This window comes from Panthera pardus, unplaced genomic scaffold, assembly GCF_024362965.1.
Source record: "Panthera pardus isolate Hobbes unplaced genomic scaffold, ASM2436296v1 HiC_scaffold_3, whole genome shotgun sequence".
NCBI lineage: Eukaryota > Metazoa > Chordata > Mammalia > Carnivora > Felidae > Panthera > Panthera pardus.
This window is the reverse complement of record NW_026526876.1, coordinates 47,618,168-47,644,878: the sequence shown is the minus strand read 5'-3', so window position 1 is coordinate 47,644,878 and position 26,711 is coordinate 47,618,168. Positions and strand designations below refer to the sequence as shown.

Genomic DNA, 26,711 nt, shown 5'->3' with positions numbered 1-26,711 from the left:
ATTATTATTATTATTATTATTATTAATTTGAGGTTGTCTCTTATATTTATAAGTCCATTCTCATCTCTTAATTCAGTCAGTTTTATGAAGAACTGCTATTCATTGGCTTTTCACAGGTAAACTCAGGGGAGAATTTTTTTTTTTAAGAATACAGAAAATGAATAATTTTTCTGTTGATCCCCCCTGCCCCCCAAGTTTCTTAATGTTCTCTTTGGCTAAAAGAGACTCCCATTTCTGCAAAGGCAAGAACAGATCTAAACTCAAACATAGGCTAAGTTGAAAAAAATTAGGTCAATATTGAAATAAATGAGCATATTACCACACTTAGAGTACTAATCAGGACACTGAGAGGGGCATTTCTGTGGCACTATCATTAAAGAAAGAAAGCTATGTATTTCTGAGTCACATAGTATCAAATAAAACATTCAAGCCCCATTCAGCCTCCAGATCCGAGGGCAGCTTTGATCCTATGAAGCAATGATTGCTACTTTTATTAATATTATAGTGTTTTTCCTTTTTATCAAATAGTCCTTGATCCTATGAAATTTAGACCTCAGAAACCTAGGGTAATGAGCTACGACCTCATTGGTAGTGCTCAATATGAATCTACAGTCAGAGAAGAAAAAACACTGGATCAGGTGAGCTATGGTAAGATGCTGTCAGGACCAACCTTGAAAGAAAGTTTATGAAATCATTACTGTCATGACAGACAACTAGAAATTGGGCCTAGAGGAGGGAAAATCTTTTGTCCTACTGGGATTCTGTGGCTTGAAATAGATGGGAGTGTGTCAGCCAAGTCCGTCTCTGATAGGCCTTTGCTATTTGCTAAATAGCAAGGATGAAGTCAGACCAAATGATGGAAACATTGTTAAGATCCAGAGAGATGACTGAACTCGGTGCAGATTAGAGCTATAGTTGTTGCCTGTGGGTGGAGATAAGAGTTAGAATGTGGGTATACAGGTAGAAATAAGTGTAGATATGGAAAACCAGGTGGAAATTCTGATACTTAATAAATAAATTCCAAGAATGTATGTACTATGTAATAATTTTTAAATGTTGTTCTAATCTTTATTTTTCCAAACCCCAAGTCTCTGGTTTTTCACATAACTGGTTTATTATTGGGGCCAAATACACATAGAATATTTACATTTGAGGGTGAATCTTCTCATGTGTTTTTGTTCATGTTCAAATATGTAATAAAAATTAAACTATCAAAAAAATTCATGATTCATGGGAAGAAGTTAAAATATCAACATTAACAGGAATTTGGGAGGAGTTGATTCCAATCCTCATGGATGACTTTGAGGAATTCAAGACTTTAGTGGAGATGTGGTGGAAATCGCGAGAGCACTAGAATTAAAAGTAAAGCCTGAAAATGTGATTGAATTGCTGCCGTCTCATAAGAAAACTTCAATGGAAGAGGAACTACTTCCTATGTATCAGCAAAGAAAGTGGTTTCTTGAGATGAAATCTACTCCTAGTCAAGATGCTGTGAAAATTGTTGAAATGACTACCAAGAATTTAAGACATTATATAAACTTAATAAAGTAGCAGCAAAGTTTGAGAGGACTGACTCCAATTTTGAAAGAAGTTCTAATTTGGGTAAAATACTATCAAAAAGCATCGTATGCTATAGAGGTCATTTGTAAAAAAAGAGTCAATTGATGTGGCAAACTTCATAGTGGTCTTATTTTAAAAATTGCTGCATCCACCCCAGCCTTCAGCAACCAGCACCCTGATCAGTTAGCAGCCATAGACACTGAAGCACGACCCTCCACCAGTAAAAAGATTATGGCTTGTTGAAAGCTCAGTTGATGGTTAGCATTTTTTAGCAATAAAGTTTTTTTAATTAAGGTATATACATTATTTTTAGGACATAATGTTATTACACACTTAAGAGACTATAGTATTAGTATAATGTAAACATAACTTTTATACGCACTACAAAACCAAAAAATTCATCTGAATTGTTTTATTGTGATACTTGCTTTATTGTGGTGGTCTGGAACCAAACCCGCAACATCTCCAAGGTATGTAAGTACTCAATTGTGCTGGTCTAGTGCAAAATACACTATGACTAAACTCTGCTGTTGTGTACCACACATAACTGAATGCTCTACCGACTGAGCTAGCCAGGCAGTTCATACATAACTGAATGGATGTGACTCTGTACCATTAAACATGATATACAAAAACAGATGGCCAAATTGGTCCATAAGCCATAGTTTGCCAATCCCTGACACAGACTATTATATTCTAATATATTTTAAAATGTTATTTTTTATTATTCAGAATAAATGACTCTCACTTCCCTAAACTAATAAATTCATGTAAGAGAAGTTATCTATACATTAGACCAATTTTTAATATAGCCTTTAGGAAAACATCTGCCATTTGTACAGTATTACCATGCTGTGATATTTATCATCTTATTAGATCTTTGCATCCCAAGCTAAGGGATAGCTATGAAGAGATTCCTTTTTTGTTTTTCGGGTTTTTTTTTTTGAAAGTTTATTTAGTTATTTTGAGAGAGGGAGAGGGAGAGGGAGAGGGAGAGAGGGAGAGAGGGAGAGAGGGAGGGAGGGAGGGAGAGAGAGGGAGAGAGAGAGAGATAAGGAGGGACAGAGAGGGGGAGAGAATCCCAAGCAGGCTCAGCTGACAGTGCAGAGCCAGACATGGGGCTTGATCCTGTGACCCTGAGATCATGACCTGAGCTGAAATCAAGAGTCGAATGCTTACCCAGCTCAGCCACCCTGGTGTCCCAGAGATTCCTTTTCCTATTAAGACTCAAAAAAGTTACGTGACTTGCTCATGGTCACAAAGTTAGGTAATGACAAAGTTTTGAGTGGAAAACCAGAAAATATGCTCAGGTCTCTTGACAAAAGTTTGTTCTCATTCCAATACACCATACTATTTCATTACTTTATGATAATGTCTTCTATTACAAGCCAACATATTTAAGGAAATTAATCTATAGCAAAATATATATCATTTCACTTGTATAATGAAAGAATTCTCTATCAAATGTAAATAGGCAAAACTTTTCAAACCTTGGTCCTTTCGGGAGATGATGTCTCCTGGTAGAGATAGACTTGTGGTTATTTTAGGACAGTGTAGTTCTTGGACACACATTTTTGCTTCACCTTCCCTAGGATTTTCTGGTGGTAGATGGCTTGCTGCTTCTGATAAGTAAGTTAAGGTATTGTCCTTCAAACAGGCCACTTCAAGTGTAGACCCACTGTCCTGTATAAACTTTCTGTCCTCTTTGGATACATCAATGACTTTCTGGTGCTTTTTGGAAAATTCAGCCAAGGACTCCATTGCACTTTCAAAGGTTGAATGGTACTGAACCTGCTGCCGTATCCATTTAGAAAGTCCTAAGGAAAAAGTAAACCCAGGGAAGAAACTTTGGTTATTTAGTTTCTTAAGACATTATGTATTAAGAAAAACCTTAGATAATTTTTCTAATGAAGTAACCTATATGAATTTAGGGTATATAGAATGATTCTCTACACTAAAAACTATAGAAAAAACTATAGAAAGTTTATGAAAGAAATTGAAAAAGACACAAAAAAATGGGAAAACATCCCATGCTAATGGATTAAGCTCTTAATTGTTCTTCTGAACAAATATTGTTAAAATATCTATACTACCCAAAGCAATCTATGCATTCAATGCAATCCTTATCAAAATAACACCAGCATTCTTCACAGAGCTAGAACAAACAATCCTAAAATTTGTATGGAGCCAGAAAAGACTGAATAGCCAAAGCCACGTTGAAAAAGAAAACCAAATCTGGAGGCATCATAATTCTGGATTAAAAAGCTGTAATCATCAAGACAGTATGGTACTGGCACAAAAACAGACATATAGATCGATGGAACAGAACAGAGAAGCAGAAAAGGACCCACAAATGTATGGCCAACTAATCTTTGACAAAGCAGGAAAGAATATTCAATGGAAAAAGACAGTCTCTTCAGCAAATGGTGCTCAGAAAACTGGGCAGTGACATGTGGGAGAATGAACCTGGAACACTTTTTACACCATGCTCAAAAATAAACTAAAAATGGGGGCACCTGGGTGGCTCAGTCAGCAGAGCGTCTGACTTCAGTTCAGGTCATGATCTCGCAGTCTGTGAGTCTGAGCCCCACGTCGGGCTCTGTGCTGACAGCTCAGAGCCTGGAGCTTGTTTTGGATTCTGTGTCTCCCTCTGTCTCTGTCCCTTCCCCACTTGTGCTCTCTCTCTGTCTCAAAAATAAATAAACATTAAAAAAATTTTCAAAATAAACTCAAAATAGATGAAAGACCTAAATGTAAGACAAGAAACCATTAAAATCCTAGGGGAGAAAACAGGCAACAACTTCTTTGACTTCGGCTGCATCAATTTCTTACTAGACATGTCTCTGGAAGCAAGGGAAACATGAACTATTGGGACCTCATCAAGATAAAAAGCTTCTGCACAGCAAAGGAAACAATCAACAAAACTAAAAGGCAACCGATGGAATGGGAGAAGATATTTGCAAATAACAAATCGGATAAAGGGTTAGTATCCAAAGTCTACCTATAAAGAACGTATCAAACTCAACACCCAAAAAACAAATAAGTCAGTGAAGAAATGGGCAAAAGACATGAACAGATACTTTTCCAAAGAAGACATCCAGATGGCTAGCAGACACATAAATAGATGCTCAACATCACACATCATGAGGGAAATACAAATCAAAACCATGATGAGATACCACCTCACACCTGTCGGGATGGCGAAAATTAAAAACTCAGGAACCAACAGATGTTGGTTAGAATGTGGAGAAAGAGGAATCCTTTTTGTACTGTTGGTGAGAATGCATACTGGTGCAGCCACTCTGGAAAAAAGTATGGAGGTTCCTCCAAAAATTAAAAAGAGCTACCTTACCACCCAGCAATTTCACTACTAGGTATTTATACAAAGGATACAAAAATGCTGATTTGAAGGAGCACATGCCCCCCCCCCCAATGTTTATAGCAGTACTATCAACAAGAGCCAAATTATGGAAAGAGCCCAAATGTCCATTGACTAATGATGAATGGATAAAGAAGATGTGGTATATATATACAATGGCGATCAAAAAGAATGAAATCTTGCCATGTGAAACAGGTGGATGGAATTAGAATGTATTATGCTAAGAGAAGTCAGTCAGAGAAAGACAAATACCGTATGATTTCACTCGTATGTGGAATTTAAGAAAAAAAGATGAACATAGGGGAAGGGAAAGAAAAAGAAGATAAAAAGAGGGAGGCAAACCATAAGAGGTTCTTTTTTGTTGTTGTTGTTTAAGTTTATGTATTTACGTTGAGAGAGAGAGAGAGAGAGAGAGAGAGAGAGAGAGAGCGCGAGCAGGAGAGGGGCAGAGAGAGGAGACAGAACCCCAAGCAGGCTCCACACTGTCAGTGCAGAGCCTATGTGGGATTTGAACCCATGACCCGTGAGATCATGACCTGAGCCGAAATCAAGAGTTGAATGCTTAACCTACTGAGCCACCCATGCACCCCTAAGAGACTCTAAATACAGAGAACTAAGGGTTGCTGGAGGGGAGGTGGGTAGGGGGCTGGGCTAAATGGGTGATGGGTACTAAGGACAGCACTTGTTGGCATGAGCACTGGGTGTTACATGTAAGTGAAGAATCACTTAATTCTACTTCTGAAACCATCATTACACTATATGTTAACTAACTTGGATTTAAGCAGGAAAAAAAAAAAAAGATTCTCAATATTTTTCCTGCCTAAAAATCTTCACATGTACATTATGCTTAGTATTGCTCATGTATCAGTACCATTTTTCTTTACATGCAGTGATTGTCAACTGAAGGGAGGGAAGAGGGAGTGGGAGTAGAGTGGAATGGGAGAAATGTATTATTTGTCAGTTTAGAATAACTGGGGAAATAAGACAAATTTAATTTCATCATAATTCCCCACAAATATTGCCTATGCTTTAATTTTAGAGAAACTAGAAGTTGTAAACAACACGATCTTCCATTCCAACTTTCTAACTTTGACTCCCTTTACAAAAAATAAATGCAAGATTCCAGTCTCATAGGTTTTTTTGTTCCTCTTCTCCCCCAATTCCAAATGTGTCTTAAACTATCCTGGAAATGAAAGGAATAACAATGTTACCATGGACAAATCATGTCCTATTTGAATATTTATGATATATTTTTTAATATATAAACAATTAAGTTGTAAGGGACATGATTTGACCTATGACATGTGAAAACTGTAAAACCTTGAACCATATTAAAAGTATACATGTTTTGTAGTATGACTTATTTCAGAAGGAAATTCAAAATCAGATATTCACTTTTAGAAAATATTCTCTGCTGGTGTTACTATCATCATCTTCTGGAGTAATTTAAAAAGTCACTATGGGGGCGCCTGGGTGGCGCAGTCGGTTGAGCGGCCGACTTCAGCCAGGTCACGATCTCACGGTCCGTGAGTTCGAGCCCCGCGTCGGGCTCTGGGCTGATGGCTCAGAGCCTGGAGCCTGTTTCCGATTCTGTGTCTCCCTCTTTCTCTGTCCCTCCCCCGTTCATGCTCTGTCTCTCTCTGTCCCAAAAATAAATAAAAAAATTAAAAAAAAAAAAAAAAAGTCACTATGGTATTTTAAGTTAAAAGAAAAATAAGGCAGGGCTTCAAACACCTTGAACTCCTATACAATCATTTACATACATTCTTTTAGTTTTTTTTTTATGGGAGTTTTTCTATATTTAATGCAAAATGAATTGAGTTCTGTAGTTAATGCAAATTCACTTCAAATAAAAATTAGCCATCAAAAGGAATTTGTACATTGTTGCGCTAGTATTATCTAGATAGGAAGATTTCACACTTTTATGAGTCTCAGAGAAAATAAATAAAAACCATACAGAAATAATGTAAAATTCTTAATTTAAAAAATCTGTTGGCAGTGCCTAGCTGGCTCAGTAGGTGGAACATGTCATTCTTGATCTTGGTGTTGTAAGTTCGAGCCCCACATTGGGTATAGAGACCTACTTAAAAAATAAAATCTTTAGGGGCACCTGGGTGGCTCAGTTGTCAAGAGTTAGGCTCAGGTCGTTGTCTCATGGTTCTTGAGTGTGAGCCCTACATTGGGCTCTCTGCTATCAGTGCAGAACCTGCTCGGATCCTGTCTCCTTCTCTCTGTCCTTCTACTAGTGTGTGCTCTGTCTCTCTCTCAAATCAAATCAAATCAGATCTTTAGGGGCATGTGGGTGGCTCAGTCGGTCAAGCATCTGACTCTTGATTTTGATTTTGGCTCAGGTCATGATCTCACTGTCGTGAGATCAAACCCTGCATTGGGCTCTGCGCTGAGCATGGGGCCAGCTTGAGATTCTCTGTCTCACCCTCTGCCCCTCTTCCCCACTTACGCCCTCTCTCTAAAATAAAATAAAAAAAAAATTTTAAGATATATAATTTATTTTCAAGTTAGCTTGGAATACTACTCGGCAAGGACAAAGAACGAAATCTTGCCATTTGCAACAATGTGGATGGAACTGGAGGGTATTATGCTAAGTGAAATAAGTTAGTCAGAGAAAGACAGATGTCATATGTTTTCACTCATATGAGGAATTTGAGAAACTTAACAGAAGTTAAGTTTCCATCTCATTCCATGCAGGAAGAGAAGAAAAAAAAAGTTACAAACTGAGAGGGAGTCAAACCACAAAAAACATTTTTTAAAATAAATAAATCTTTTAAAAATTCAACAAGTCTGAAATATAAGGTAAGAAGTACTAGATGTTCAAATAAGAAAAACTTTTCAGATTTTGCATTTTTTTAACTGAAGTTAAGAAAAACATTTGACAAGAAGACCATTTAATTTTTTAACTTTTTAAAGATTTTATTTTTAAGTAATCTCTACATCCAATGTGGAGCTTGAACTTATAACCCCAAGATCAACCCTGAACCAGCCAGGTGCCCATAGAAGAATATTTTAAAGAAGGATTTCCCTTAAAGTTCTTTATTTTGTTTGGTTGGGAAAATAATTATACTGATTAAAAATCAAACTTTTCTAAAACTGAAAAATTTTAGTATTATACTCGCCTCTTTCACGTGTGGAACTTTTTGTAATCAAAGAAAGCCTTTTCAGTGCAAAATGTCAGTTTGCTTTTGAAAACTCAAAGAATCTGAGCTCCACCTGCTGACTAAACATAAGCACTTAACATTTTGCTTTTAGTTATGTCTGGCCCTAAGTGCAATGGGTTGCTTTACATGGAAAGAGCAGAAAAGACTAATAAAGCAGCACTTGCTGCTTTAATCCAGGTGTATACATTTTAATGCCAAACCAAATACTAGGCTCTGAAATAGAAAAAGTAGAGTCCATACCCATAGGTGGTTTATCTGAAACAAATTTAAAATTTTGCATCTCTTTTTATCATTGTCGTATGAACTTTTTAGCTTTGAAGATAATAAAGATGCAAGTATTTCCAAACTAAATACTATAGGCACATAATATTTGTTCATCTGAGTGGGGAAAAATGGCCATTCACTATATCTTGAGGCCTACAGTGGAGCTTTTTTCCTTTTAGAAAATACTAGCTCTAACATGAACTCTATAACAGCTGAAGCATTTCTAAACAAACAAAAAACAATCAACAATCTTCAATATAATCAAGAATGAAAGAATAAAGAATCCTAAGCAGCCAAAGGAGATGTGCTTAAATGTAAAAACTTATTTTTTGGAAAATTCATTTCTGTGAATAGTCTTTTCCCTGATAATGATAAATAAATAATTACTGTTACTGAATTAAATCCAACATTCTACAAAATTGAAGGATACTAACTGATTAATACTATGTTAGTAACTAGATTCTCCTCTATAAAGATTTTTTTGTAAACACACAAGCATTAAAAGGCTAGATTTCCTGTGAATATGATTTTTTCCATATTTGATCTATTAAAAATGTGTCCCTCCCCAATTTTTAAAAAATTTATTCAATTATTTTGGGGCACCTGGATGGCTCAGTGGGTTAGGCGTCTGAATTCAGCTCAGGTCATGATCTCACGGCTCATGAGTTCTAGCCCTGCGTCAGGCTCTGTGCTGACAGCTCAGAGGCTGGAGCCTGCTTCCGATTCTGTGTCTCCCTCTCTCTCTGACCATTTCCCGCCTGCACACTGTCTCTCTCTTAAAAATAAACATTAAAAAAACTTTTAATAAAAAAATAAAAAATAATTTATTCAATTTTTAATTCAAACCCTTGGGATGCAGCGAAGGCAGTCCTGAGAGGAAAATACATTGCAATCCAGGCCTATCTCAAGAAACAAGAAAAATCCCAAATACAAAATCTACCAGCACACCTAAAGGAAATAGAAGCAGAACAGCAAAGACACCCCAAACCCAGCAGAAGAGAAATAATAAAGATCATAACAGAAATAAACAATATAGAATCTAAAAAAACCAGCAGACCAGGTCAATGAAACCAAGAGTTGATTTTCTGAAAAAATAAACAAAACTGATAAACCTCTAGGAGGCTTCTCAATAAGAAAAGGGAGAGGAACCAAATAGCTAAAATCATGAATGAAAATGGAATTATTACAACCAATCCCTCAGAAATACAAGCAATTATCAGGGAATACTATGAAAAATAATATGCCAACAAACTGGACAACCTGGAAGAAATGGACAAATTCCTAACCACACACACACTTCCAAAACTCAAACAGGAAGAAATAGAAAGCTTGAACAGACCCATAACCAGCGAAGAAATTGAATCAGTTAACAAAAATCTCCCAACAAATAAGAGTCCAGGACCAGATGCCTTCCCTGGAGAATTCTACCAGACATTTAAAGCAGAGATAATACCTATCTTCTCAAGCTGTTCCAAAAAATAGAAAGGGAAGGAAAACTTCCAGACTCATTCTATGAAGCCAGCATTGTTTTGACTCCCAAACCAGACAGAGACCCAGCAAAAAAAGAGAACTACAGGCCAACATCCCTAATGAATATGGATGCAAAAATTCTCAACAAGATACCAGCATATCAAATTCAACACCATGTAAAAAGAATTATTCACCGATCAAGTGGGATTCATTCCTGGGCTGCAGGGCTGGTTCAACATTGGCAATTCAATCAATGTGATACATCACATTAATAAAAGAAATGGTAAGAACCATATGATCCTGTCAATCGATGCAGAAAAAGCATTTGACAAAATTCAGCATCCTTTCTTAATAAAAACCCTCGAGAAAGTCAGGATAGAAGGAAAATACTTAAACATCATAAAAACCATTTATGAAGAGACCACAGCTAATATCATCCTCAATGGGGAAAAACTCAGAGTTTTCCCCGAGATCAGGAACACGACAGGGATGTCCACCCTCACTGCTGTTGTTTAACATAGTGTTGGAAGTGCTAGCATCAGCAATCAGACAACAAAAGGAAATCAAAGGCATCAAAAGTGGCAAAGATGAAGTAAAGCTTTCACTTTTTGCAGATGACATGATAATATACATGGAGAACCCGAGACACTCCACCAAAAGTCTGCTAGAACTGATACATGAATTCAGCAAAGTCACAGTATACAAAGAAATGTACAGAAATCAGTTGCATTCTTATATATCAATAATGAAGCAACAGAAAGACAAATAAAGAAACTGATCCCATTCACAATTGCACCAAGAACCACAAAATACCTAGGAATAAACCTAACCAAAGATGTGAAAGATCTATATGCTGAAAACTATAGAAAGCTTATGAAGGAAACTGAAGAAGATACAAAGAAATGGAAACACATTCCATGCTCATGGATTGGAAGAATAAATATTGTCAAAATGTCAATACTACCCAAAGCAATCTACACATTCAATGCAATCCCAGTTAAAATTGCACCAGCATTCTTCTCGAAGCTAGAACAAGCAATCCTAAAATTTGTATGGAACCACAAAACACCCTGAATAGCCAAAGTAATACTGAAGAAGACCAAAGCGGGAGGCATCACAATCCCAGACTTTAGCCTCTACTACAAAGCTGTAATCATCAAGACAGCATGGTATTGGCACAAAAACAGACACATAGACCAATGGAATAGAATAGAGACTCCAGAACTGGACCCACAAAAGTATGGACAACTAATCTTTGACAAAGCAGGAAAGAATTTCCAATGAAAAAAAAAGACAGTCTCTTTAACAAATGGTGCTGGGAAGACTGGACTTGAGCAACATGCAGAAGAATGAAACTAGACCACTTTTTTACACCATTCACAAAAATAAACTCAAAATGGATGAAGGACCTGAATGTGAGAAAGGAAACCATCAAAACCCTAGAGGAAAGGGTCACCCGGGTGGCTCAGTCGGTTGAGCATCCAACTTCGGCTCAGGCCATGATCTCACAGTTTGTGGGTTCAAGCCCCACATCAGGCTCTGTGCTGACAGCTTGCTCAGAGCCTACAGCCTGCTTCGGATTCTGTGTCTCCCTCTCCCTCTCTCTCTCTGCCTGCCCCCCCCCCCCCCCAGTCATGCTCTGTCTCCGTCTCTCAAAAATAAATAAATGTTAAAAAAAAAAATTGAAAAAAAAAAAAAAAAAAAAAACCTAGAGGAGAAAGCAGGAAAAAACCTCTCTGACCTCAGCCGCAGCAATTTCTTACTTGACACATCTCCAAAGACAAGGGAATTAAAAGCAAAAATGAACTATTGGGACCTCATCAAGATAAAAAGCTTCTGCTGTTTGTAAAGGAAACAATCAACAAAACTAAAAGGCAACCGACGGAATGGGAAAAGATATTTGCAGATGACATATCAGACAAAGGGCTAGTATCCAAAATCTATAAAGAACTCACCAAAGTCCACACCTGAAAAACAAATAATCCAGTGAAGAAATGGGCAGAAGACATGAATAGACACTTCTCTAAAGAAGACATCCAGATGGCCAACAGGCACATGAAAAGATGCTCAGCGTCACTCCTCATCACGGAAATACAAATCAAAACCATACTGAGATATCACCTCATGCCAGTCAGAGTGGCTAAAACAAACAAATCAGGAGACTATAGATGCTGGAGAGGATGTGGAGAAACGGGAACCCTCTTGTACTGTTGGTGGGAATGCAAACTGGTGCAGTCACTCTGGAAAAGTGTGGAGGTTCCTCAAAAAATTAAAAATAGATCTACCCTATGACCCAGCAATAGCACTGTTAGGAATTTACCCAAGAGATACAGGAGTGCTGATGTATAGGGGCGCTTGTACCCCAATGTTTATAGCAGCACTTTCAACAATAGCCAAATTGTGGAAAGAGCCTAAATGTCCATCAACTGATGAATGGATAAAGAAATTGTGGTTTATATACATAATGGAATACTACATGGCAATGAGAAAGAATGAAATATAGCCTTTTGTAGCAACATGGATGGAACTGGAGAGTGTTATACTAAGTGAAATAAGTTATACAGAGAAAGACAGATACCATATGGTTTCACTCTTATGTGGATCCTGAGAAACTTAACAGAAGACCATGGGGGAGGGGAAGAAAAAAAAAAGTTAGAGAGGGAGGAAGCCAAGCCATAAGAGACTCTTGAAAACTGAGAATAAACTGAGGGTTGATGGGGGGAAGGGAAAAGTGGGTGATGGGCACTGAGGAGGGCACCTGTTGGGATGAGCACTGGGTGTTGTATGGAAACCAATTTGACAATAAATTTCATATTTAAAAAATAATAAAAAAAAATAAAAAATCTTTTAATAAAAAAATAATCTATTAGATTATTTTGAGATAGAGAAAGAGAGAGAGTGTGCAAGTGGGAAGTGTTCAGAGAAATAGAGGGTAAAAGAATTCCAATCCCAGTGCAGAGCCTGATGCAGGCTTGAACTCAAGTACCTCAAGATCATGACTGGAGCCAAAGTCGGATGCTTATCCAACTGAGACACCCAGGTGCCCCTGTCCAAATTTTTTCTTTAAAACCAGCAGTTATTAGGGGTGCCTGGGTGGTTCAGTTGGTTGAGCGTCTGACTTCGGTTCAGGTCATGATCTCATGAGTTCGTGAGTTCGAGCCCTGCATTGGGCTCTGTACTGACAGCTCGGAGCCTGGAGCCTGCTTCAGATTCTGTGTCTCAGTTTCTCTCTCTCTGCCCCTCCCTGGCTTGTATGCTCTCTCCCTCTCTCTCTCTCTCTCTCTCAAAAATAAATAAACATTAAAAAAGAACAACAACCAGTAGTTATTAAATACCAATAACTGTTATTAACTCTTACTCTAAACCCAGCTGAGAATCTTACCAGATATATACTGTGCAGGGTTACTACTAAAGCGATTATCCACAAGAATAAGAGCTCCCCAATCATTTTTGTGTCGAATACACCTTTAAAAAAAATAGGGAGAAAAATCAAACAAATAACTTTGAAAACAAAAGCCAGACTTCTTGTGAGACAGAAGATTGAGAAAAATCAGTGATGTCAGTAGTATATTCCTCTAAGCCTTGTTATTATGAGCAAGATTATAGAAACAACTCAATACAATGTACCAAAGTAGGTATATTAAAAATCTCCTTTTGCCAACTCTTGATAACTTACATCAAAAAATGTTTATATGCATTCTATTTTGAAAGCCAAAAATTTATAGAAAATATTTACAAACCCTTACTTAGCTAAACAAATTATTTTTTTTTTTACCTTCAATGTCATTTTAGTTGTAGAATTTATGTAGATAAACTTTGTTCTAGTTTAATGAGTTTTTATCATGAATGAATGTTTAATTTGTAAAACAAACAAACAAACAAACAACAAACTTGGGAAGAACCAATTGATTTGATCATGTAGTTTTTCTCCTTTAAACTGTTAACATGGTAGATCACACAGGCAAAATTTCAAATACAGACCTAGACTTTCATTCCTAAGATAACCACATGTTGTTATGGTGTATAGTCTTTTTATAGATTGTTGAATTTGGTTTGCTAAAATATTTTTTAATTTTAAAAATTATTTAAAAAATTTTGAAGTGTGTAATTCAGTGACTTTTAGTACATTTACAAAGTTGTGCAACCTACACCACTATCTATCACACAACATTTTTATCTCACCAAAAAGAAACCCAGTGTCAATCAGTCACTCTCTTTATCCAATTATTCCCCCTATTCCCTGGAAACCACTAACATACTTTCTATCTCTATAATTTGCCTATTTTGAAATTTTCATATAACCGGAATCATGCAACATACAACATGATTCTTTCAGTTAACATGATGTTTTTTCAAGGCTACTTGTTATCACATGTATCAGTACTTTATTCCTTTTTTTAGCTGAATAATATTCCATTGCATTTATCCATTCATAAGTAAATGTGCATCTGGGTTGTTTTCACCTTTTGACTATTATGAATAATGCTGCTATGAACATTTGGGTACAAGTTTTCATATGAATCCAACCAGAAGTGGAATTGCTGGGCTGTACAGTAATTCAATGTTAACTTTTTGAGGAACACTTTTGTCTGAAGCAGTTGCACAATTTTACATTCCTGCCAGCATTGTGTGAGATTTCCAATTTCTCCATATCCTCACCAACACTTGTTATTATCCATCTTCTTCATTAAAGGTACTCTAGGAAGTGCGAAGTGGCATTTCACTGTGGTTTTGATTTGCATTTCCCTAGTAACTAGTGATGTTGAACATATTTTCATGTGCATACTGGCTGCTTGTGTATCTCTTTTGGAGAAATGTCTACTAAAAGTATTGGTCCATTTTTAAATCGCATTATTTGTCTTTTCATTGTTGAATTATAAGAGTTCTTTATATATTCTGGATACTACAACCCTTAGACATATGATTTGCAAACATTTTCTCACATGTGTGAGTTCTATTTTTTAGCATTGTTCTTTGAAGAACAAACGTTTTAACAAAGTTAAACAAAAGTTTGACAAAGCCCAATTTATCTAATTTTTAAAGCTGTTTGTGCTGTTGATGTCATATTTAAGAAACCATTGACTACCAGGGTACTTGGATGACTCAGGCGGTTAAGTGTCCAACTTCGGCTCAGGTCATGATCTCGAGGTTCTTGAGTTTGAGCCCCACACTGGGATCTGTGCTGACAGCTCAGAGCCTGGAGCCTGCTTCAGATTCCATGTCTCCTTCTCTCTCTGCCCCTCCCCCGCTCATACTCTTTCTCAAAAATAAAATAAACATTAAAAAAAAAAAAGAAAGAAACCATTTCCTAGGGGCAACTGGGTGGCTTAGTAGGTTCAGCGTCTGACTCTCGGTTTCGACTCAGGTCATGATCTCTCAGTTAGTGAGCCCTGTATTGGGCTCTGCTCTGATAGCACAGAGACTGCTTGGGATTCTCTCTCCCTCTCTCTTTGCCCTTCCCCTGCTCATGCTCTCTCCCTCTCAAAATAGACATTAAAAAAAAAAAAAAAAAAAAAAAAAAAAGCAAGAAACCATTGCCTAATCCAAGGAGTCTAAGAAGACTTACACCTTGTTAGTCTTTCACCCATCTTGAGTTACCTTTTGTATATGGTGTGGGGGTAGAGGACTAGTTTCATTCTTTTATATGGATATGCAGTTATCCCAGCACCATCTGTTAAAGACTATTCTTTCCCCCATTGGATTGTCTTAGCACTTTTTAGGAGGGGGTGGTGGCTTAAACAACAGGGATTTATTTCTCACAGTTCTTGAGGCTAGGAAGAACAGATAGAGGTGCAAACTGATTTAGTTCCCTGGTGAAGGCTCTCCTCTTGGCTTACAGATGTCAGCCATCTCACTGTGTCCTCACATGGGTGGGGGTGGAGAGAGGGAGAAGAAAAGGAGAGAAAGAATCAAGTCCTCTGATGTCTGTTTTTATAAGGGTGCTAATCCCATCATGAGGGCCCTGCCCACAGGACCTCATCTAAACCTAATCACATTCCATAGGCCTCATCTCCAAATAGCATTATGTAGGGGATAAGGGCTTCAACATATGAATTTGAAGGAGGCACAATTCAGTCCAAGGAGGTAAGAAAATCATATGATATATGAAAAGATGCTAAGTGCTAGGGAAGAAAAACAAAAAGGGAAAGAGAAGAGGGAATATTGGCAGAGGGTGCTAAATTTTAAATAGGGTGATTTTTGAGCACCTGAGAAAACATTACTTGAACAAAGATTCTTCACAGGTAAGGGAATGAGCTGTGTGTGTATCTGGAAGGGAAGTGTCTAGCAGAGAGAAATGCAAGGGCAAAGTCTCTGCAGCAAGAGCTTACCTGACATGGTCAGGAAACAGCAAGGAGCACAGTATACCTTCTATGATGTACCCTCTTCTCTCCCTTTAGGTGTAGGGTCTTTCTGGGGTATATAGGATGATTTGGTAGTTATCTAGCTGTGTTCATGGGACATGAGGAGCCTAGGGTCCTCCTACTCCACCACCACCTTCCTCTCTCTCTGTCTTGGCACTAATAAGCTCACTGTAAACACGGAGGTTAGTTTCTGGACTTTCAATTCTACCCCCTGTCCTACATGTCTATATTATGCCAGTACAACACAAGTCTCAATTATTGTAGCACTGCAATAAGTTTGAAATCGAGAATGGTCAGTTCTCCAATTTTGTTCTTCTTTTTCAAAATTTTTGTGACTATTCTGGATTTCTTTCAATTTCCATATAAATTTTAAATCAGCTTCTCAATTTCTGCAAGAAATCCAGCTGGGATTTTGGCTGGGATTGCACTGAATCTCTACAGATCATTCTGGGGGGATGCTACGATCTTTACAATAAGTCTTCCAATCCATCATTACAGAATTCTTCCATTTATTTAGAAATTTCTTTCAACAATGTTTTGTAGCTTTTGGTGTACAGGTCTTGCACTTCTTTTGTTACAGTTACTCCTAAGTATCTTTTGACGTTATTGCAAATGAAAAATATTTATTTTTATTGAAGTACATAGTTGACACACAGTGTTACATGAGTTTCAGGTTTACAACATAGTGATCTGACAAGTCTACACATTATACTATGCTTACAACAAATGTAGCTACCATTTGTCACAACACTATTACAGTATGCAAGTAGAGTTTATTAATTTCATTTTTGGATTATTCACTCCCATTGTATAACGTGATGGATTTTTGTATACTTTTGTAACTTACTGAACTTGTTTATTAGCTCTATTAGTTATATTTTATGGATATAAATTTCCATGTAGAATATCATGTCATTTGCAAATTTTAAAATAATTTTACTTCTTTTCCAATCCAAATTAATTTTTCTTCTTTTTTTCTTGCCTAATTGCCCTGTGTAGAACCTCTAATACAATACTAAATATAAGTGGTGAGAGTGGACATCCTTATCCTGTTATCAAACATAGGGGCAAAGTTTCAGTCTTTCTTTTTTTAATGAATGTAATTTATTGTCAAATTGGCTTACATACAACACCCAGTGCTCACCCCAACAAGTGCCCTCCTCAATGCCCATCACCCATTTTCCCTTCTCCCCCAAGCCCCCATCCACCCTGTTTGTTCTCTGTATTTAAGAGTCTCTTGTGGTTTGCCTCCCTCCCTTTCTGTTTGTAACTATTTTTTCTCCCTTCCTTTCCCCCATGGTCTTCTGTTAAATTTCTCAAGATCTACATATGAGTGAAAATGTGTATCTGTCAGTATTTTATCATTAAGATGTTAACTACAGGTTTGCCATAGACGCTCTTCTATTTCTGCTTTGAGGGTTTTATCATGAAAATGTGTTGGATATTGTCAAACGTTTTCCTCATCTTGAGAAGATGTATTTTATTCTACTTAATCTATTACATTGATTGATTTTAGTTGGACCAACAAAATTGGCTGGATGTTGAATCAACCTTGCATTCCCAGGATAAATTCCGCTTGGTCATTGTGTATAATCCTTTTAGTAAGTTGCTGGATTCAGTTTTCTACTTTCTCTGTTGAGGATTTTTGCATCTATACCCATAAAAGATAATGCTGTGTTTTCTTGTGACGTCTTTGGTTTTGGTAACAGGCCAATACTGGCCTCATAGACTAAGTTGATATATGTTTGTCCTTCAATTTTTCATAAGAGTTTGTAAAATACTGGTGTTAATTCTTTAAATATTTGCTAGAATTCATCAGTGAAGCCATTTGGTCCTGGGCTTTTCTTTGTGGGAAGTTCTCTGATTACTTACTATCTCTTTACTTTTACAGACCTATTCATATCTATTGTATCAGTTGCAGTAGCTTATGTTTTCCTATGAATTTGCCCATCCTTAAGTTATAAAATTTGCTGTCATCCATTATTCAAGGTGTTCTTTTATAATGCTTTATGTTTTTGTAAGGTTGGTAGTTACATCCCCTCTTTCATTCCTAATTTTAGTAATTTAAGTTCTTTCTGTTATTTTCTCTTGGTCAGTCTAGTTAAAAGTTGTTAGTTTTCTTGGTCTTTTCAAAGAACCAACTTTTGTTATCCTTATTTTTTCTACTGTATTTTCTATTCTCAATCTCCTTTATGTCCATTCTAATATCTATTATCCTTTTTGATCTGCTGGCCTTGGGCTTTGCTTGCCCTTCTTTTTCTAATTCCTTAAGTTAAGAGGTTAGATCATTGATTTCAGATCTTTCTTTTTAAAAAATATAGGCACTTACAAGTATACATTTCTCTCTGAGCAATACTTTCATTTTATCAAAATTTTGGTACTGTGCTTTCACTTTCATTCGTCACAAGGTACATCCTAGTTTCTCTTATTTCTTCTTGGATCCATTGGTTAAGAATGTATTAATTTCCACTTATTTATGAATTTCCTATTTCTCCTCCTGTTATTATTTCTAGTTTCATTCCACTGAAATCAGAAAAAGTACTTTCTATGATTTTAACCATTTAAAATTTACTGAAGACTTATTTTGTACCCTAACTTATAGTCTATCCTGAAGAATATGCCACATGAACCTGAGGAGGGTGGAGTGTAATAGATATACGTTAGGTTTGTAATTCTTGGTTTTAAGTGTTCAAGACTCACATTAAAAAAAAATGTTTAAGGTGCCTGGGTGGCTCAGTCATTAAGCATCTGACTTTGGTTCAGGTCATGATCTCATGGTTTGTCAGTTCAAGTCCCACATAGGGTGAGCTTGAGCCCCACTTTGGGTGAGCAAGATACCTGCTCTGGATGAGCTCGAGCCCTGCTTCGAGTGGGTCCCGCTTCTCGCTCTCTCTGCCTCTCCCCTCTCCCCCTCTGCCCTTCCTGGGATTCTCTCTCTCAAAAGCAAAAACAAAAAAAGTTGGGGTGCCTGGTTAGCTCAGTCGGTTAGGCATCCGACTTTGGCTCAAGTCATGATCTCGTAGTTGGTGAGTTTGAGCCTTGCGTTGGACTCTGTGCTGACAGCTCAAAGCCTGGAGCCCACTTCCAATTCTGTGTCTGTCTCTCTGCACCCCGCCCCACCCCCCCCCTCACGCTCTCTCTCAAAAATAAAAACATTAAAAAAATTAAAAACAAAAAAATGTATTTATTTTGAGAGAGAGTGCAAGCTGGGGAGGGGCAGAGAGAGAGAGAGAGATTCCCCAACAGGTTCCATGCTGTCAGAGCAGAGCCCAACATAGGGCTCAATCTCACAAACTGTGAGATTATGACCTGAGCTGAAATCAAGAGCTAGACATTTAATCAACTAAGCCACCCATGTGCCCCAAACTCACATTCTTCATTGATTTTCTAATTGTTCTATTATTGAAAGTGGGGTAATGAAGTATCCAACTATTTAACTGTTGAATTGTCTATTTCTGACAGTTTTTGCTACTGAAGATTTAGGGCCTTTTTGTTAGCTGCATATATGTGTTTAATAGTTGCATATTATTCTTGGAGTGAAAAATTTATTATTATAGACTATTTACTGTCTCTAGTAACAGTTTTTATCTTAAAGTCTAGTTTGTCTGATACTGAGTATGAGCAAACCAGCTCTCTTTTGTTTACTGTTTGCATGATATGTCTTTTCCCATCCACTTACCTTAATCCGTGTGTGTGTGTGTGTGTGTGTGTGTGTGTGTGTGTTTTAACTAGAGTGTTTCTCTTACAGGCAGCATATAGATGGGTCATTAAAAAAATTCCATTTTGCCAATCTTTGCTTTTTGACTGTTGTGTTTAATGCATTTACATTTAATGTAACTACAGATTAAGGCAGGATTTACTTAGTTATTTCATAAATACTTTTTTTACTATTTGTTTTCTATAGGTCTAATTTTTTTTGTTCCACTGTTTTCCCATTATTGCCTTCTTCTGCATGCAATAGATATTTTTAGGTATCATGTTAATTATCTTGTCATTTCTTATTATTTTGAATTATTTTATTTGTGGTTGCTTTGAGGACAATTAACACCTTAACTTATAACAATTTAGTTTGGATTAATACCAATTTCAATAGTATACAAAAATGTTACTCCTATATAATGCTGTTCCTTCCCTCTTCATCTGTGTTATTACTGTAATATAAATTGCATCTTTATACATTGTACGCCTGTACAGAAAGGTAACAGGAGGCCAAAATGCTTATCCTAGGAAGGCCTGCATACAAGGTAGGTTTTGGTTGTTTTAAGAACTTAGGTTTCAGTAGGGTTCCAATCATTGATGGATAAGAAGGGCTCCCTGTGTCTAAAATGTTCATGCTAACAGTGATTGATGCTGACCACCCACTTTGCTTTTAAGAGGCTAAACTTTGGAGAAATGCTAGGCAGAGGCTGCCTATCTGACCAGCCCCAAATAAAAACACTGAGTGCCAAGTCTTTTGAGTTCTCCTAATTGGCAGTATCTCACACATGTCACCAAAATCACTGCTGGGGAATTAAGTGTGTCCTGTATTACTCCACTGAGAGAGGGGCCTTGGAAGCTTTGGCCTGGTTTTCCCTTGACTTTGCCCATGTGCCTATTCTCTTTGCTGATTTTGCTTTGTATTCTTTCAATGTAATAGATCTTACATATGCATGCAACTATATGATGAGTATATCCCTGCTCCTAGTGAATTACTCAAACAGTGGTGGTTTAGGGGGCCCCAAGACAATGCCTATTACCACATATTTAAAATGATTGCTTTAATGCAGTTGTTTAAAAAAAACAAATAGGATTTAAAAAGCTATAAAAATACATTTATATATATCGTTTATTTTGAGAGATGGTAAAGGAGCGGCAGAGAGAGAGAAAGAGAGAGAGAATCCCAAGCAGGCTTGATTCAGGGCTCAAACTCACGAACTATGAGATCATAACCTGAGCTGAAGTTAAACGTTTAACTGACTGAGCCACCCAGGTGCCCCATTTATATTGTTTTTTTTTTTAATATTTATCTATGAAATTACCTTTACAGATGTTCTTTATTTCTTTATATGGATGAATTACTGCCTAGTGTTTCACCATTTCAACCTGAAAAGGACTCCCTGTAGCATTTATGGTAGTACAAGTTTTCTGGAGATTCATTCTCAGTTTTTGTTTATTTGGGAATATCTTCCTTTCTCCTTCATTTTTGAAGGATAGTTTTGTTAGATATAGACTTGGTTGACAGTCTTTTTCTTTAAATATGTCAGTCCACTGCCTTCTGCTTGCCATAGTTTCCAATAAGAATTCTAAGGTTAGTGAGTATTGAGGATGTGAGGAATATGTGAGAAATTATATTATTATATTATATTATATTATTATATTATAATTATATTTAATTATATATAATATATAACATATATAATATATATAATTATAAATATAATTATATTATATGTGAGGAATTGTTTCTCTCCTGTTTTCTAGATTCTTTGTCTTCAGCAGTTTGACAATAACATATCTACGTAAGGATCTCTTTAATTTTTAACTACTTCAAACTTGCTGGTTCTTAGATTTGATGTTCTCCATCAAATTTGGAAAGTTTCCAGCCCTTTTTTCTTCAGCTAATCTTTCTGTTCCTTTCTCTCTTCTATCCTTCTAAAAGACTCCCAGTTGGGGCGCCTGGGTGGCTCAGTCGGTTAGGCGTCTGACTTCGGCTCAGGTCACGATCTCACAGTCCGTGAGTTCGAGCCCCGCGTCGGGCTCTGGGCTGATGGCTCGGAGCCTGGAGCCTGCTTCCGATTCTGTGTCTCCCTCTCTCTCTGCCCCTCCCCCGTTCATGCTCTGTCTCTCTCTGTCTCAAAAATAAATAAACGTTAAAAAAAAAATTTTTTTTTTAAATAAAATAAAAAAATAAAAGACTCCCAGTATGTGTACACTGGTATATTTGATGGGGTCCTACAGGACCCTGTGACAATGATCATTATTCTTCATTCCTTTGTTTTCAATTACTCAGACTGGATAATCTCAACTGACTTACCTTTAAGTAAACTGATTCTTTCTTCTTTCTGGTCAAAACTGCTGTTGAGTCCCTCTAATGAATTTTTCATTTGTTATTGAATTTTTCAAATCCAGGATCTCCATTACTTTTTTTTAAGTTTTATTTTTTTATTTTCAGAGAGAGAGAATCCCAAGCAGGCTCCACACTGTTATTGCAGACCCTGACACAGGGATTGATCACATGAACTGTGAGATCGTGACCTGATTCAAAACCAAGAGTTGGACGCTTAACCAATTGAGCCATCCACGTGCCTTTCCATTAAGTTCTTTTCACAAATTCTATCTTAGGGGAGCCTGGGTGGCTCAGTCATTTAAGCATCTGACTTCAGTCATTTAAGCGTCTGACTTCAGCTCAGGTCATGAACTCACAGTTTGTGAGTTTGAGCCCTGTGTTGGGCTCTGTGCTGACAGCTCAGAGCCTGGAGCCTGCTTTGGATTCTGCCTCTGTCTCTGCCCCTCCCCTACTCACGCTTTCTCTCTCTCTCTCTCCTTTAAAAATAAATAAACATCAAAAATTCTGGGGCATCTGGGTGGCTCAGTTGGTTACGTGTCCAACATCGGCTCAGGTCATGATCTCACAGCTCGTGGGTTCGAGCCCCGCATCAGGCTCTGTGCTGACGGTGCAGAGCCTGGAGCCTGCTTCGGATTCTGTGTCTCCCTCTCTGTCCCTCCCCCAACTCGTGCTCTGTCTCTTTCTCTCTCTCTCAAAAATAAACATTAAAAAACATTAAAAAAATTATATCTTATTATTGATTCTACCTTCTTTTTAAAAATTCTATTTGGTGAGGGGCAGCTGGGTGACTCAGTTAAGCGTCCGACTCTTGGTTTCAGCTCAGGTCATGATCTCGCAGTTTCATGAGTTCAAGCCCTGTGCTGGGCTCTGTGCTGACAGTGTGGAGCCTGTTTGGGATTCTCTCTCTCTCTCTCTCTCTCTCTCTCTGCCCCTCCCCACTTACACTGTCTCTATCTCTCTCAAAATAAATAAACTGAAAAAAAAAAAAAATCTATTTGGGGAGACATCATTTTCATAGTTTCTTATAGTTCTTTAGACAGAATCTCCTTAGTTTTTTGACTATATTTAAAATAGCTTTACATACTAACTACCTCAGGGACACATTCTATTGATTGCTTTTTTCCCATGTGTATGGGGCAGACATTCTTTCTTTGCATGTCATAATTTTTGTTGAAAAAAGTACATTTTAAATAATACAATGTGGCAATTGTAGAATTCTGATTCTTCCCTCTGTTCAAGGATTTTTGTTATTGTGACTTTTAAAAAAATGTTTCTTTAAAGTCTGTATTCTATCATGTGTGACCATTGCAAGATCTACTCAGTGATCAGTTAATGAGTAGACAAAATTTTCCTTAAACATCCATAACCAATATATGTCTTATTTGCCAAGAGGCTTTGTATGTCTTTTGACATGCTTTCGATCCTCAGCCAGGCAGGTGACAACTCTACCTTAGTCTTCACTTCCTGTTTCAACACAGCCAGAGGTGAGAGCACAGGGCCTTCTCAGTCTTTCTTGAGCATGTGTACATCCCTGGTTATATGCACCATTGTACAAACAGGCATGGCCCACTAGAGTCCGAGAAATACATGAGAACTTTTGAAACGCTCTATGGAGACCTCAGTTCCTAGCTTTTCCCATTAAACTGTTTAGTTAGCTTATTATTTGCCGGAAAATTTAGTCACTGTCTCAGGATACTGTGAAATTAAACAACTAATTGCCTGGGTGAACTCCTAGTCAGGTCAAATAAAGATAGCCTTGTGAATGGGGTCTTCCAAGAAATGGGGTCTCATGGAAGAGAGGTTCCATAATGACAATTCTCCAGGAATAAGATCCAGCTGCCACTGTGGCTAGCAGATTGCTTGCTTTCACCATGATTTACAACTATTATGAACTAGGAGAAAGGGAAATGGGAACTGGGCAAGTGAAAATGCCATAACACTCACAGTTCTTAATGAGATTCGGCCATTTTCATGAATGTTTCCTGGAATGCTGTAAACTGGTTAATTTACAGTTTTGAAAAAGTTGATTCTAACTATTTTGCTTATTTTCTCATTCCTTTGTTAAAGATTTTCAGAGTTCTTTTGTCATTTTTGTGCATCTAACCAAATTTGTAAATATTTTGTTACAAATATTTTCATCTAAGTTCATGACAGATATTAGTCTGTAGTTTTTCTCTTTCTTGTTTTTATATTGTCTTCATCTAGTTTTGGTAGAATAGTGCTGGCCTCATGAATTGGGAAGGGGTCTATTTTCTAGAAGAAATCATATGGAATTGGTGTTATTTCTTCTTTAAATGTTTGGTAATATTTATTAATGAACCTATCAAAGTGATTTTTTTCAAACTACAAATTAAATTTCTTTACTAGGCAGAGGATTATTCAGGTTATCTATTTCATCTTGAGTGAGTTTGGTATTTTGTGGGTTTGGGGGAGTTAGTCTATTTCATATAAGTTGTTGAATGTATGCATATATTTTTTCCTCATATTATCATTTTAACATCTGTAGAGTATATAGTAATATGACCTCTTTTATTCCAAATACTGACCATTTGTGGCTTCTTTTTTTGTCAGTTTACCTAGAGGTTTATCAATTCTATTGATCTTTTTAAAATCGATTTTTTAATTTTTAGCTTCACTGATTTCCTTTATTGTTTTTTGTTTTCAAATTCATTGATTTATACTTCTATCTTTATTATTTCCTTTCTTCTGTTTGCTTTACATTTATTTTGCTCTTCTTTTCCTAGCTTAAGATAGAAGCTGAGATTATTGATTTGAGAACTTTTTTCTTTTTCAAAATAAGCATTTAATGATATAAATTTCCCACTGAGCACTGCTAAAGATGCAGCCCACATATTTGGATGTATTTTCACTTTTGATTAGCTCAAAATATTTTCTAATTTTCCTAAGACTTTCTCTTTTACCTTTCACCTATGCATTATTTAGAAGTATGTTTTTAATTAACAAGTATTCAGACATTTTTTTTTTCTGTTATGTGTTACTGATATCTAATTTAATTGTTTAATTTCATTTTGGTCAGAGAATACTATGATATCAATTCTTTTTAAAAATGTAAACTTTGGGGCACCTTGGTGGCTGAGTAGGTTGAGCGTCCAACTCTTAATTTCAATTCAGGTCATGATCCCAGGGTCAAGCCCTGCATGGGGCTCCATGCTCAGTGTGGAGCCTGCTTAAGGTTCGTTCTCTCTCTCTCTCTCTCTCTCTCTCTCTCTCTCTCCCCCCCCAAATCGTTCTAAGATTAAAAAAAAAAAGTAAAGTTACTCATCCAGGATATCGTTTATACTGGTAAATGTTCCCTGTGCACTTGACAAAATATTTATTCTAATATTGTTGCACGTAGTGTTCTATAATATCTATTCAATCCAGTTGGTTAATAACATTGTTCAAGTCTTCTATATCTTTATTGGTTTTCTGTCTACTTTTAGTATCTATAACTGAGAGAGGATATAAAATCTCTAGCTATACTTGTGTATTTGTCTATTTCTCTATTCAGATCTGCCAGTAGTTCAAATATATTTTGAAGTTTGATTTTTAGGTGCATACACATTAAGGATTGTTGTATTTTATTGGCATATTAGCCTTTTCATCATCATAAGATTTTCCTTTTTAATACTCCAAGAATACTCTTTGCCCTGAATTCTACTTTGTCTGATATTAATATAGTTATTCCAAAACATTCACTTGTATTTTGAATTCTATTCTTCTTCCCAAATCTGCCTATTTACTTTTCACAGCACTCAAATAGCTGTTCCATGCATTCTGTCTAGGTTTTTAAGACAGTATGTCTCATGTGTGCTCCATCTTATCTAGAGTTGAAACCTCCAGACTACTTTTTAAAAGTTAATTTTAAGTTTGCACAGGCACCTGGGTGGCTCAGTTGGTTAAGCATCAACTTTTGGTTTCGGCTCAAGTCATGATCTCACTGTTCGTGAGATCAAGCCCTATGTCAGGGTCTGTGCTGTCAGCACAGAATTTGGGATTCTCTCTCTCCCTCTCGCTCTCTGCCCCTCCCCCACTTCTCTCTGATTCTTTTAGTAAATAAACTCTAAAAAATAAGTAAAAGTTAATTTTAACTTTGTAAATTTTAACTTTTAACCAAATACACAAGTATAGTTTAAAAGTCAAATAATAGTATAATAGTTAGAATTAAAAAAAAACCAAAACACCCAAACAATTCTTTTTTAATCTACTCACATCCTGTCTCCAGTTCCCAATCCTCAGGGGAAAAAAAAATCTTTTAAATATGTTAGTTCTTCCACTCATTTACCTCCATATTTCTAAATAACATTTAGAACTACTACTACTTCTTGGTTTTTAACTTTATGTAATGACTTTTCTTATACAAGATGTTCATTATCTTATATCACTGATACTTCATCATCTCTTCATTTTCCTGACAGTTATACCACAATTCTTGTGTCATCAATATTCAGTAGATT

The 26,711-nt window shown here is 36.7% G+C and overlaps 1 protein-coding gene across 1 annotated transcript in view; it reads right to left on the bottom strand.

The window, feature by feature from the left end:
• Positions 1-26,711, bottom strand: part of BRIP1 (BRCA1 interacting helicase 1) — a 207,588-nt gene that overhangs the window by 5,498 nt on the left and 175,379 nt on the right. Inside the window, 2 exon segments of the mRNA XM_053892318.1 lie at positions 3,051-3,377; positions 13,229-13,311. Coding sequence (XP_053748293.1) covers positions 3,051-3,377; positions 13,229-13,311 — 410 coding nt within the window.